At 41.4% G+C, this 15,675-nt stretch overlaps 1 protein-coding gene across 2 annotated transcripts in view; it reads left to right on the forward strand.

Moving 5' to 3' along the window:
• The window catches only part of FLOT2 (flotillin 2), a 41,126-nt gene extending 30,248 nt beyond the window's left edge, over positions 1-10,878 (forward strand). For both annotated transcript variants that reach the window (XM_069946070.1, XM_069946071.1), the window contains exons 5-11: positions 474-592; positions 1,247-1,360; positions 1,460-1,579; positions 6,226-6,440; positions 7,287-7,470; positions 7,852-8,001; positions 8,673-10,878. In XM_069946070.1, coding sequence (XP_069802171.1) covers positions 474-592; positions 1,247-1,360; positions 1,460-1,579; positions 6,226-6,440; positions 7,287-7,470; positions 7,852-8,001; positions 8,673-8,711 — 941 coding nt within the window. In that variant the 3' untranslated portion in view covers positions 8,712-10,878. The remainder of the gene's footprint in view (positions 1-473; positions 593-1,246; positions 1,361-1,459; positions 1,580-6,225; positions 6,441-7,286; positions 7,471-7,851; positions 8,002-8,672) is intronic.
• The last annotated feature ends 4,797 nt before the right edge of the window (positions 10,879-15,675 follow it).

The following is a 15,675-nucleotide window of genomic DNA, read 5'->3' on the forward strand; positions in this document are numbered from 1 at the left end:
CTCAACACCCCTGACTGATCAAAACTGTGTCTGTGTCTTCATCCATGTAAGGCCTGAAAACAATGGGTTATGCAGTAGGTGTCAATGGGAGATTAATAAACAAAGAAAAACTCTTTAAACCAATTCCTTAAGTTTAGGGCAACAGAGGTTTATTTATTTATTTATTTTCAATCCATTGTGGGCAGCGTTCTCTCTCCCTATGTACCAGTATGTCTTTTCCTTTTTTTGTGTCGTTTCTACTTCTATAGTTCTATGTTGCGATCTGTATGTTAAGCTTTTATTATATGTAAAGTTCTGTAGATTCAAGGGTGCTTCAAATTAAAATATATATATATATATATATAAAATCATGCAAAATCCTCCATTATAGAACCTGTGCCTCAAACATTTGGCCCTGCACGTTTTGTTTTGTTAATATTTTTTATGGTTTCATGGTACTGTAGCCTGACTGCAACACGCATCTTCTCATTCAGGTACACTGACAGTCGAACAAATTTATCAGGATCGGGACCAGTTTGCCAAGCTAGTTCGTGAAGTGGCTGCCCCTGATGTTGCCCGCATGGGTATTGAAATCCTAAGCTTTACCATTAAGGTAAGGTTTTAAATGGTCACTGTTGTTAAAAGCAACTTCCCTCCATAGGATAGCTAATGTAATCTCCAACATAAAGTAACTTAATTTACCAAAAACTACTACTTACCCTAGAAAAGAAGCCCTAAAGGCCTGACCACTAGGTGTCTATCTCCACTGCAGTCTGGTGTCTACTGCCTAATGTTAGGGGAAATCCACCTATAATAACAGAGACCAAAGACAGAACACAGGAAGTGTGGGTGGGGCCTAGCTCCTGCTGTTTTTAACTGATTTATCTCTAATCTGTGAGCCTGCTGTCCTCCTCTTCCTAAAAGGTAAATCAAGGCTTCCCTCTCATGTAAGCAGCAGCAGTTCAGTGCTTAGTGTAACTCCTTTCTTGCTGTCCAGCAGCTGCCCTTTCTTTCTTTTCAGCACCTTGAATAGTCCGTGCATCTGTAACCCCTTCTACCCACTGCACGCCAGCTATATTAGTGTAGTGGAAATCATCCCTCAGCACAGCTTTATTTAGTCCTGATTTAGTATCATAATAAATGGCACCACAGGAAGAATGTCACCAGAAATATACTGAACTTTGAGTCATCTTTGAAACGAATGTAGTCCGCTGCATTATATCTCAGTGCCCACGTAATTGCCATAATGCATATTTTCTTCTGGCAGGATGTGTACGACAAGGTTGAGTATTTAAGCTCCCTGGGTAAAACTCAAACAGCTGTTGTTCAGAGAGATGCCGACATTGGCGTTGCTGAAGCAGAGAGAGACGCGGGCATTAGGGTGAGTAATCCACCAGAGGATTTGAAGTGCTTAGAATATTATATGTAGCTTTTAGCTTTCTACAAAGTAATTTAATTTGTTCTTTCATTTGCCTGACAGGAAGCCAAGTGCAAGAAAGAAATGCTGGATGTCAAATATCTGTCCGATACTAAAATGGCAGATTCAAAGCGAGAGTATGAGCTGCAGAAGGCGGCCTTCAGCCAGGAAGTGAACACCAAGGTGAGATGGACAGGACAGGGTGGCGTGTATGTAATGCTGACAATTGACATCCATGGAGGTAGTGTATGACCAATGCTGTATTGGAAAATGACATGAGGCAGAAAGAGGGGCACTGAGAAAGACTGTGTGCTGGGATAGTGGCATTATTATTATTATTATTATTATTATTATTATTATGATTATTATTATGATTATTATTATTATGATATAATAAATAATTAATAATAAATAATAGTTATTAATTATTATTATTATTTAATGTGTATGTGTGTGTGTATATATATATATATATATATATATCTATATCATAAAAATCAAAGTCTGTCTGTCTGTCTGTCCTTCTGTCTGTCTGTCTGTCTGTCTGTCCTCTATAGACTTCTAAACGCCTGAACCGTTTGACCCCAAATTTGGCACACAGATACATTGGGTGCCCGGGAAGGTTATTGCGAAGGTCCCGTCCCCACCAGATGTACAGGAGGGGAGGGGGAGGGGAAAGAGAGGCGCGCCATAGAGATGAATGGGAAAATCTCCTCACTGCAAACACAGGTGATATAATTAGCTGCAGCAGACACGGCAGTTGGAGCCTTAGCAACCAATAGGATTACTGCTTTCATTTTCACAGGGAGCAATGGTTGCTAGGGAAGCTGCCTCACAACATCCACAGTAATAACTGGTAGACCCCCTACTCCATCTATACAGTACATGTATATACAGGACCCCCTACTCCATCCATACAGTACATGTATATACAGGACCCCCTACTCCATCTATACAGTACATGTATATGCAGGACCCCCTACTCCCATCTATACAGTACATGTATATACAGGACCCCCTACTCCTTCCATACAGTACATGTATATACAGGACCCCCTACTCCATCTATACAGTACATGTATATACTGGGCCCCCTACTCCATGTATACAGTACATGTATATACAGGGCCCCCTACTCCATCCATACAGTACATGTATATACAGGACCCCCTACTCCATCTATACAGGACATGTACATACAGGGCACTACAGGTATACCAAACTGTGACTGGATAACACTGCCATACCAGACCTGACCAATACCGCCATACTGTGACTGGATAACACCTCCATACCAGACCTGTCCAATACCGCCATACTGTGACTGGATAACACCTCCATACCAGACCTGACCAATACCGCCATACTGTGACTGGATAACACTGCCACACCAGACCTGACCAATACCGCCATACTGTGACTGGATAACACCGCCACACCAGACCTGACCAATACCGTCATACTGTGACTGGATAACACTGCCATACCAGACCTGACCAATACCGCCATACTGTGACTGGATAACACCTCCATACCAGACCTGACCAATACCGCCATACTGTGACTGGATAACACTGCCACACCAGACCTGACCAATACCGCCATACTGTGACTGGATAACACTGCCATACCAGACCTGACCAATACCGCCATACTGTGCTGGATAACACTGTCATACCAGACCTGACCAATACCGCCATACTGTGACTGGATAACACTGCCATAACAGACCTGACCAATACCGGCAAACTGTGACTGGGTAACACCGCCACAGCAGACCTGACCAATACCGCCATACTGTGACTGGATAACACCGCCATACTAGACATGACCAATACCAACACACTGTGACTGAATAACACTGCCATACGGTTAAATACAACCCTGCAGGTATACAGGACACTACAGGTATACAGGACCCCAAAACTATACACTACAGGTGCACAGGACCTCCACAAAACTATATACTACAGGTATACAGGACCCCAAACTTTACACTACAGGTATACAGGACCCCAAACTTTACACTACAGGTATACAGGACCCCAAAACTATATACTTCAGGTATACAGGACCTCCACCAACTATATACTACAGGTACACAGGACCCCAAACTATACACTACAGGTATACAGGACCCCAAAACTATACACTACAGGTATACAGGAACTCCACTAACTATATACTACAGGTATATAGGACCCCAAACTATACACTACAGGTATACAGGACCTACACCAACTCTATAATACAGGTATACAGCACCTTCACCAATTCTATACTACAAGTATACAGGACCCCAAATATACTACAGGTATACAGGAACTCCACCAGCTATATACTACAGGTATATAGGACCCCAAACTATACACTACAGGTATACAGGACCTCCACCAACTCTGTACTATAGTTATACAGGACCCTCAAACTATTTACTACAGGTATACAGGACCCCGTACTATATACTACAGGTATACAAGACCTCCACCAATTATACACTACAGGTATCCAGGACCCTCAAACTATAAACTACAGGTATACAAGACCTTCACCAACTATACATTACAGGTATACAGCACCAACTATTTACTACAGGTATACAGGACCCCCGAACTATACAGTACAGGTATACAGGACCTTCACCAACTGTACACTGCAGGTATACAGGACCTCCCTCAACTATACACTACAGGTATACAGCCCCCCCAAATACACACTACAGGTATACAGGACCCCCCCCCCCAACTATACTCTATAGGTATACAGCCCCCCCAACTATGCACTACAGATATGCGAGACCCCTAAAAACGATACATTGTGGGTATACAGAACCCCTCCAACCATGCACTACAGGTATACACAAATTCCACTGATTAACTCAGATGAAACAATACCTTTAGCTTGGCCTCCTGGGCACCTTAGAACAAATCTAATTAACACACTGACACTTTATACCCGGGCAGCGCCGGGTACATTTTCTAGTGTATATGTGTATATATATATATATATATATAATATATTTTATTTTTTTTAAATAATATAATCATTAAAGATGTTTACTTTGTTAGGCTCCGTTCACATAGAGAAAAACTGGCAGAATCCCGCCAGCCTCCGTGTCATACAGGCAGTCTATCCCTCTGCGTGGAAGAATGGACAAATATATTCACTAAACCCTCAGGCAGAAGCCCGGGGTACAAAAACCCCTTTACACAAACACCCCCCCTATATATAAAATATAACTTTTAATCAATATCTTAAAATAAAAGGTGAACTGATTTTAAAAACACCAAACACCCAGCATACAAGCTCAGTATTACTAAACTAATGGGGATATACCTATCTGTATATCAGCATAGCCTGCAGCTACTATGCAGATCTTTAAAGAGCTGGTTGCCAGCTTTTTAAAGGGCAACTCCGGCGTTTTTCTTTTTTGGCTTATTTAACACACATTCAAAACTATATAACTTTGTAATATGTCTAAATAAGCGGTCTGGCTCCGATTTCCCCCCCCCCCCCCCTTTTCGACCCTGATTGGCTGAGCTTGCTGGATGCCATGTGATGTGCTCCAGCCAATGAAAAGGCTGCCAGTGTGCATGCCTTTTCTCTCCCATTCACTTCACATGGACCCAGAAGTGAGGGAGTTCCGAAGACGCCGGCCGGAGGTGACGGAGTCACGGCGTCAGGGGATTCAAGTGCCGATATCACCGGAGGCATGGTGAGTATGATCTGTGTGTGGGTCTGTGGGTTTTTTTTTTTTTTTGGGTCCTGCCGGAGTTGTCCTTTAAAGATCTGCATAGTAGCTGCACGCTATGCTGATATACAGATAGGAAGATGAATATATCTCCATTAGTTTAGTGATACTGAGCTTGTATGCTAGGTGTTTTTTGTGGTTTTAAATCAGTTCACCTATTATTTTAACATATTGATTAAAAGTTATTTTTTAAATATAGGGGGGTGTTTGTGTAAAGGGGTTTTTGTACCCCGGGCTTCGGCCTGAGGGTTAAGTGAATATATTACTTTGTAACCCCTAACCCGCCTGTGAGAGGGGCGTGTGTTATGTATAAAGAATGGACATGTCTCCCATAGACTGCCAGTATGACACAGAGGCTGGCAGGATTCCATGGCTGGGAATTCCACCAGTTTTACTCCGTGTGAACGGAGCCTTAGGCCGCACTTCACAGTAATAAAACGCTTGCAACAACATTGCAGGCAAAACACTAGGGACAGATTGTGTCACTTTAAAAGCCTATTTGTATAGGCAAAGTCCAATCATAAACAACATAATATTGCCTCGTCAAGGAACAGTGATTTGTCGTTATGCTCCACACCCTCAGGCTTTTTGTTGGCCACACAGTATATCCGGTTTTCCTAGTGTTCCCTAAAGGGGTATTTCCATCTCATAAAGTGATAGCCTATTGATCACTTTATGATCAGTAGGGGTCATTACCATAAGAACAAGTTTTTCTTACACAGCTGTAACCCTCACCACTTGGCTGTGCAGGGAACTGTAGCCAGTCTTATTCACTTGAATAGGGGTGTAGAGACACATAGCAGTATGCCAGCACTTTATGAGATGAGAATAACCCTTACAGGGCTTTAAAGCAAATGTTAACATTGGCAGCACAAGTGACTAAGCTGGTGGATTCTCCTGACAAGTTCTTTGTGTACATAATACACGACTGAAGAGGGTGCATGCAGTGTGTCAACAGAGATCATTGTTCGGTTTGTGAGTCAACTTTGGCTGTATAAAGTGTGTTATTCTAGTACTGTATATGTCCGCTGCATAGCCTGTACTGTAACCTGCACCTACTCTCCTTGTTGTTGTGTAGAAAGCAGAAGCTCAGCTGGCCTACGAGTTGCAGGCCGCTAAAGAACAGCAGAAGATTCGTCAGGAGGAGATTGAGATTGAGGTGGTGCAGCGTAAGAAACAGATTGACATTGAGGAGAAGGAAATTATTCGTACGGACAAGGAGCTGATCGCCATGGTGAGGAGACCAGCAGAAGCCGAGGCTTACAGGATGCAGCAGATTGCCGAAGGAGACAAGTGAGTACATATTTAGCATATACAGGGTTGGCTTTCTGTGTCTTCAATCATATTGACAGTACAGAACGAATCACTTAAAGGGGTTGTCCAGATAGTAATTTTTGTATAATGGTTGTTTGGTGGCTTACAGGAAAAAAAATATTTATATAGTTATCTTTCTCTCTACCACACCACTGCTGTTCTCACAGAGTCTGGTCCCACTGCACAGCTCTTCCAGGATTGGCACAAATTGCTTGCACAGCCATTCGGGGGCCGCAGCAGTGTCTCGGCTCAGCCTCTAATTGGCTGAGTGGGCATTTCCTTAGCAGGACCTAGACTATTGAACAACAAGGAAAGTGTGTGTGTGTGTGTGTATAATAAATATATATATATATAATATATTATAGAGAGATAGATAGATAGATAGATAGATAATTTTTTTTTAATTTAATCTCTACCTCTGTACCATTATACAATAAAATTAGTACCCAGACAATCCCTTTGAGGCACTCCTCCCGTATGACCTTTTATAGCATAGGAACATTGTAAAAAGCGTCAGCTCTCCCATCTCTCCCAAGTAGATTTGTGTGTGTAGTTCACGAATGGCCAGCATATAATACTACAGTACTTCTGCAGTGATCAAAGCATATTATATATTATAGTGTGACCACCGGAATGATCAGCTAGCTTTTATCTGAATATTGCTTGCCTTTCAGGGCTCACTTTCTCTCTCCGCCTTTAGAATATTTTGTAGTATTTTTTTCTTTTAGCATGCCATGTACTGTGTAAGATCTACTATTACAAGCTTCACTCTGTTGGTTATTAGGATCCTGTCAACTTTTCTTATGTTTTTTTTTATTTTCATAGGGTAAAACAAGTGCTGATCGCTCAGGCAGAGGCTGAGAAGATCCGTAAAGTTGGAGAAGCAGAAGCGTCTGTTATTGAAGCTATTGGAAAAGCAGAAGCTGAGAGGATGAAGCTGAAAGCTGGTGCCTACCAACATTATGGAGAGGCTGCTAAAATGGCCCTTGTTTTGGAGTGTCTGCCTGAGGTAACCAGTCGCTAAATGTTTACAGCTGTGAAGAGTTATAGATCTGATCTGAGAAACTATTGCAAGATCTCGGGATCGTTTATCTATGTAGGTGGGATTTATTGGGTGCAGATTTATTATTGCAGGTGCACCAATATTCTGATGTAGGTTGTGCCAAAAAACTCACAAATCAACACAGATCAGAGGCAGCTTCACCTTTTGCAGTGGTTTAGCTCTGACTCAAGAGCTAGAACCTCTTGGAGGAGGATAGTAATGGGGGACCCAGTTCTTGGGACCCTCACTTATATTCGTTTATCAGCATTTATCTATTCGTTCTAATGATACTTTAGTAGAATTGTTCAAGTCGTCCCTTTTCCTAATTCATGTCCTCTTTCTTCATAGATTGCTGCCAAAGTGTCCGCTCCATTGGCCAAAGTGGATGAAATTGTCATTCTCAGCGGAGAGAACAGTAAAATAACTGGTGAACTAAATCGTCTGTTGGCTGAAGTTCCCGTCTCTGTTCAGGCTCTTACTGGAGTAGATCTGTCTAAGGTGAGTGTGCCCCTATTCCCATACCCCAACCACACTAGACAAATGCTTAAATTCTGCCCTTATTCTCATACCCCCCTACAATACACAAATCCTAAAATCCTACCCCCAATCCCATATCCCCTACACTAGACAAATGCTACAATCCTGCTCCTAATCCCATACCCCCCTACACTAGACAAATGCTACAATCCTGCCCCTAATCCCATACCCCCCACTCTAGACAAATGCTACAATCCTGCTCCTAATCCCATACCCCCCTACACTAGACAAATGCTACAATCCTGCCCCTAATCCCATACCCCCTACACTAGAGAAATACTACAATCCTACCCCCAATCCTATACCCACCTACACTAGAGAAATGCTACAAACCTGCCGCAAATGTCATACCCCCTCCACTAGACAAATACTAAAATCCTGCCCCTAATCCTGTACACCACCACACTTGACAAATGCTAAAATCCTGTCTGCTTGCAGTCACCTTTGGTTGGACCTTAGAACATATTATTTATACATTAAAATCACTTTTCTCCAGTGTTTGTATCACAGGTACCAACTTCATTTATAATATTCATTTATAATAAGTTTTGATGTTCTGGTTGGTTCTGTATGATGCTGTTCTATACTTATACTATTTTTATCTTTTTCTTTTGTTTTTTACCATCCTGCAGATCCCTCTGATCCAGAAGGCCACAGGTGTCTTGGCATAGGGAAGAGTGCAAGCAGCTGGCCCTTCATTCACTTGAGCAAATGCCTTCAATGCTTCTGGACTCTGTTTTATACAGAAAAGACCATTTCGGTTACATTTTTAAACATCTGGTGCCTTACATTTCAGGACCAGAACCACAAGTCGTCATATCATTTGAGCTGTTTTTATTTTTGTCAGTTATTTTTTAGCAGAGTCATTTTTATGTGTTGTGGTGATTTACTTTGTTTCTACTACACAATCAGTTTGCTAGGCAGAGTTCAGGTATGGCTGGAGTCGCTGCCCTCTGTGCCTTCAGACACTGCACCCTCTGATGTATCCTGTCAGTGCTGCCAAAATGCTGCTTTTTTATTGTAGGGACTTCAGCCACACACATCCACGAGTACAGAGCACTGATCCATGGCACCTGCCACTATATTGCTTGTATTGGCCACCATATCAGCCCAGTGGTCTCTCCTGTAATCACATTGGATATGCCTGGCCTTGATTCCCACCCCTTATCATCACAGAAAGAAGCTATGCAGATGTGTGTCTAAGTAGTATGAGCTGACATCTATCGTTTTGTAAGGTCATGGCTTAGAGAATTGCATGCAACGTCAGTCCATTCACATACATTTGCAAACACACCACCTAAGCTTGTGCCACTTCCTTACGCTGGCACTGTAAGTAGTGATTTCTTAACTGTGATCATAATTCCATCTTCCACTTTTGGATTTTTTGGGTTCAGTGCACTATAACACAGTTTCTATACCTGAAAGATAAAACTGCCCCTTAGGTCCCTGCTGTATGTAAAATAACCTCCTATAACCTGGCAGGTATATGTTGTCATTGCAATGATGCTTTTTGGGGTAGTGCTCCTCTCCTCAAACCTTTTCAAAATGTAAAATACCTTCGTGAGTGTTCCTAACTATCCCCTTGTCTGCCTGTTCCACTATTTTGAGCAGTTACCATTGATCCTTAGGGGTATGGTCACACAAGCAAAGAATAGCACTGTTTGTGACAATGCATTGTTTTCTGCATCAAAAATAGTGCTGACATATTGCTCCCAACCACACTCTTGCTAACTTTAGGGGACAAGTGCTAAAATTAGCGAAATACTGGTTTCAGCAGGGTCCGGCACTGAAGCTTCCACTGAAATCAATGGGAGCTTGAGGGCTGGTCCCCTTTCCGCACTGCCCGTGGCTCAATGAAAGCTGCAGTGCTTCACATGGATGCTTCTTTTTGCATGTGTGAACATACCATAACACTTTTTTTTTTTTTTTCTTCTTTTTTAAGGTGAACCTTGGTAAACCCACCACAACCAGGATGTATGACTTCATCCATTGCCTTTTGTTTGTCATGTGCATATTGATGTGACTCTTGCATCTTATGATGAATCCATTAGTGAAAGAAGACTTGTCAGCTCTCTTTACATGGATGTTTTAGTAAATACTTAACTAACAACTCTGAAGTATCTTTTCTTAGAACTCAGCACTGGGCTATTCCCAGTTACTCCTTTTGGAAATGTTAAACTCAGGAATCAATGTATTTTTACTGTTCCTCTTGTCAGTAGGATGTGTGTATCTACACTGACGTTCTCCAGCTGTTGCAAAACTATAACTCCCAGCGTGTACTTTTGCAATAGATGGAGAGCCACAGGTTGAAGAACACTGAACTATACAGACTGTCCAATCAGAATCATTGACATTTTATTCATATATTTCCAAGAGGGATAATAGGGGGGTGGCACAGTAAAGCATTCTAATGAAAGATAGTACAGCATGAGCAGTATTTAATTGAACAGACATGCCAGAACAGTTGATATGTCTTTTTTTTTTAAAGGAGTATTCCAGCAGCCTTTTTTTTTAAATCAGATGTTACTAGTGCTAAATAAAAATAATTAAAAATAAAATCTATAATTACCTACCCCTGATCCCCTGCAAATCCTGCTTATCTTCTTCTGGTACTCCCAATGCCTAACTTCTTCCTGCTCAGAGAAGGACCTGCCTGCTTAGCCAATCACTGGCCAAGCCAGAACACCATAGTGGCCAAAGATTGGCTGAGTAGGCAGGTCCTGCTCCAAGGAGCATGGGGAGACAGGCCAGTGAGTGACCAAGGGTAGGTAAATATAATTTTGTTTTTTTTTTTTGTTTCAAATGCTGCCCCAGCCATGATTAAAAAAAAAAAAAGAATACCCCTTTAATGCTTTGATTTGTAGATCCCACCATTTCACATCATACATGTTACATGGCTTGTTGTATACTATATCCTGTGCACTAGATGATCTGGGAAATATGTGAATTCTTTTGTTAAAACTGTGATATTTTTTTAACCCCTTTTATATTATACTGGTCTGTTTTAGCGATCAACTAATGTATGCTAAACCTCAAACCGGAGAGCTCTGGTTTTGTCTGTTATGTTCTTTGTAGACGAACCAAAATGCTATAGCATAGAAATGTCTAACTATGGCCATCTCCACTGACGCGAGAAATGTTCATCAGCGTGTAAGCCGCTTTACAATCTGTTTTGGTTTTTCCATTCTTCTCTTGTTCTATCTGCTAAGGACAGCTTTAATAGAGTAAATATCTAGCACTGACATCAGGTCCTCCTGATTTGTATCTACGCACTAGATGAACACGGCCATTGCCTACTGCGGCAGTGATTATGTAGGTAGTGTCCGGGATGTGCACCAGAAGAAGTGGGACCTGATCTTTGGGTCTCTTGTAAATACTGACAACACCAAAGTCGCATACCATTTCCATTTAAAGGGACAGTAGTTAAATAACATTTTTAGTTGCTTGTTTTAGGTTCAGTCATTGTTGCATATTTGTGTGCTTGCATAAACTGAAGTGGCAAACGTGTACAGTATCTGTACTGACTTTATGCATCCACTAATGAGAAGGAGTTATCTGCTGTGCCACAACCTTACGACAGTTCAACTTCCACAAATTTGCAGCACTAATTCATTTTCTGTGGTTAGAGGTACAAGATAACTATCTTAAGAGTCCTATTAAACGGGCCGAAGGGGGCCTGCTGAATACTGTAAACGAGCGCCGATCTGCTAGATAGATAGATGCTCGTTTACTGGTTGTATTACATGGCCCGATAATTGTTTTTAGCAAGGGCTGCATGGACGTTGTTACCAATGTCCTTGGAGCCCTTGCCCAAACAGTATACACTACCCATCCACGCTCCAGGGCCCCTCCTGTGGTCTGCTTCCTCACCATTCCTGCGTGCTGCAGCTTCAGAGTGGCTGGTCTAAGCTGACTGGCCGCTCAGCCAATCACTGGCAGTGGCGGTCCCACCATGTAGACCATGCACAGGGCTGAAGTGTCCAGTAGGCTGTGCTGCATGCATGCCCTCCTCCCTGCCCGTGCTGGAAAATGATCCCTTTACATTAATCAAGGAGGGGATGGAGGGGCATGCATGCTGCGGCTTTGCTCCACCCCCTTGACACTTGAGCTCTGAGAGTGATCTAGAGCTGACAGATTCCTTTTTAAAGTTTAAAATACATGTAAGTTGATGCTTTGGTTTTTGTAATGCTGAGAATGTTAATGTTCCCTGGGTGTGTATGGCAATGAATAAATACCGTGGGCCAAACTTGAGTTTTGGTGCATGAGAACCATTGATAACACTGCCTGGCACTGGGAAGGATTACCAGTCTTTGAATATCAGCAAGTTTCTCCATAACCATAACCCCCAATATTTAGTGGATCTTTATAAAGAAGAAGAATAAAATGCTGGACCTCCTCTACAGTCGTCACCAATATTGTTTGTTTTCTTACTTGCCGCTTGTGTTTATTGTGCGTAGCTGATGTATAGTTCTGGTTCATGTCTCATCTTTTCATTGAAGTACATATGATGTTATGTTTTATATTCAAGAAGAAAAAGATTTCCTGTATCAGAAGCTACTTATCTCACATACTGTCTGTGTACCAGCTTCAGCAATTTTTCCTTAAGACTTGATCCCTATGTAACTTGAAAATTTTCAATTCAAATTCTGCTAGAATTTCAAGAACCGGACGCATTGTATTTTCTGATGGGTCGGATGGCTTTAAGGATTGCAAGGTTTGTGTGTGATCCATGGCATATGTGCATTGTTAAATGACACATTATATTAATCTTGGCCAGTCTGGTAGAAAGTCTCACTGTACTATGCGGACCTGACATTTTATTGTTTTAGTTTTAACCGTTTTAATTGTTAGTGTGCCCATTTCTGAATACTGGGTCATGGTTAAGATAGTAAAAGAATGCCTTATCTTATTGATAATAATCCCGAGTTATGGCCATTATAACCAAGAACTATGCTAGAACTTCTGCAGACTTCAGATCGGAGATATCCCAGCATGCCTTGCGGGATCATATCTAAATCTGCATCATTCCAGAGAATTCCTGTTAATCTGATTTTTTTCTCTATACAAGCTGTAAAACAATATGGACATATCCTCTAAAATAGGTTTTAAATCATTTATCTCCCAATGTTCCACTCTTAACAAACTATAGGGTTGTTCCTTTTTTCGGTAACTCCCCCTACTTCCTTCCAGAAGCGGCAACACTGTTGTCCTCATTTTGTGGTATTGCAGCTCAGGACACGTGTGGTGCTGTTTTTAGAAGAAAGCAGCCATGTTTTCCTAATCCTGGATAACACCTTTAAACCTATTAGTAGTTCTGTAGAATATATTGTATTAATGGTGCAACCTGTCGCGTCAGGAAGAGAAGCCTCTCTATTGAGTTAGTATGTAGACTGTTCTCGGGAGGATTTTCTTATCCCAGAGAGTACCCACCTTGGCACATAGTTACCTTTAATTGATGCAAACTAATCAAATTCAAAATTTAAATCCCATTTCAGTTTATCTGTAGTTCTTTCCTTCCTGCATTTCATACGAGTTCTGCTGTGCCTTAACACCATTTCAGCATATTATGTTCTGGTCCAGTTCTTCATGATATAATTTCAATGTAAATAGTAGATGTACTGAACTATATTCGGAGCATATTCCCATGAATCATTTGTGGTTTTAGTAGTGTGACTGAAGTTTATGAAACTTTGTACAGGAGAACAGAAAGTTTACTGCCAGCCAATGGGAAGCTGTTTATATTCCTGTGGGCAGATGAAAGCTAACGTCTCATTGTCTGCAGTGATCACCATCACCTCCACTTTATTCTCCAGTGACTTAGTTTCCATAAATGTGTACCGATATAACGAGCTGTCCTGCATACCTGTAAACACCCATCTTATATTTGGTTATATACATTATATAAAGATATATATAATATGGACATTATTCAAGCTGGAAATGTGATGTTATCCTGTGTGGGAATAGAAGGTGTCTAGATGTCTCATGACCTCAGGGATAAGGTCTTGACCTGTCAGAAATATGTGATCCCCTTGTATAATAAGGAAGCAGGTATCTAATGACTGTTATGTTATCCACATTATTATCTGCATGTGTATAGTATGTGCAGCATACATCATATGGATCTTGATATTGTTTCTGTTGTGAGTTTGCAAGTGTTTCATATCTATATAATTAAATCCTATGCTACTGAATGTCTGTCTGTTATTCTGTACATTGTGCACAACACAGAAATGTTTGTGGACTCACTAACATATCCATATGTGCCTGTGGAATGTCTCATTCCAGTATAATGTATGGACCTGGTCCCATGTTGCTTCCACTATTATCAGCACCCTACTGGATTATGGAACATTATTCAATATTCGCTACAGCAAAGTCACAGTATGGTCGGGAACTACCATCTCATTACTTGCAGTTGACGTTTTACTTTGTTGTTTTTATCAGGGCAAACCCAAAAGAAGAAACGTAATGGGATAAAGGAGTGTGAGTTAAAAGTGGGACATGGAACCTTTGTCACAGATTCCATCTGTATCTAGAACATGTCAAATGTTTTTGAAGCACTTGTGTACAGACAATTTGGCATGCAACCTTGACTTTGTCAAGTATCAGGAAGGGGTTAAAGAATTCGTGCCATGAAGTCAACTTATTATCTATCCACAAGAGTGGACCCCCCTCTGATAACAAGTATAGGGGGGGTCTATCTTCCCCTGTTTTGAGTTAAGCAGCGGTTGAGTATGTGCTCTGCCACTCCATTCCAGCTCTCTGATGGATTCAAGATAGCTGAACATGCCCACTAGGGAGTTATCACTACAAACACACGTGCAAAGCACGTCTTGTGTCACTTTTTCTTATTTTTGGTTTAAGAAATGGCATTATTGCATACACTGAATGAGTTCACGGAATGTAGTGTGAACATTGCCTTCCTTGCCCTGAGAAAAAAAACAAAACACAAAAGCTGCCAGTAGGTGGCAGTCAATGTAAGTAACATTTTATCTTAAAAAAAAAAAAAAAAAATGTGCCCAAATCTTGGAAATGTTTGTCACCTGGTATGAACTGCGGCTGTTGTGCTTTTATTTCTAAGAACAAGAACAGTTTATAGAATAAAATAATTTAAATAAATAACGATACAAATGGAGAAGGAGACCTGCTCGCAAGAGCTTACAGACTAGGAGGACTGGGGGTGACAGGAGAGGCAACAATAATTTGCCAATGGTCCGTGCATATTCATCTCTCTCCCTAAAGATTTATCAGATGTGAGTGCTTATACCACCCATAAAGAACAAAAGAGCCATTCTCCTCTCTGGCATCTTTCTCAATACAAGATGAGACATAGCTGGGTATGGAGGATACAGCTTTTGTATGGCATCCTGCAGCACACTTGTCCACAGATGTTACAGCTGGGTCTGGAGATGCTGCAAACTTATAGATTGATGAAGCTGGCACCATAAATGCTTGACTGGTGAGAAATCTGGTGGCCGGGCAGCCAAGGAAATGTGCAACTATCTGAGGGTATGTGCACACTACGGAAATGCAAAAACCTGTTCATTCTTGGACAGACGACAGAATCCATGGGAGGCAAAACATGTGGCTGCAGGATAGCCTGTACATATCACTGAGTTAAGCTGTAGGGCT

Source organism: Dendropsophus ebraccatus, chromosome 11 (assembly GCF_027789765.1).
Source record: "Dendropsophus ebraccatus isolate aDenEbr1 chromosome 11, aDenEbr1.pat, whole genome shotgun sequence".
Classification (NCBI taxonomy): Eukaryota; Metazoa; Chordata; class Amphibia; order Anura; family Hylidae; genus Dendropsophus; species Dendropsophus ebraccatus.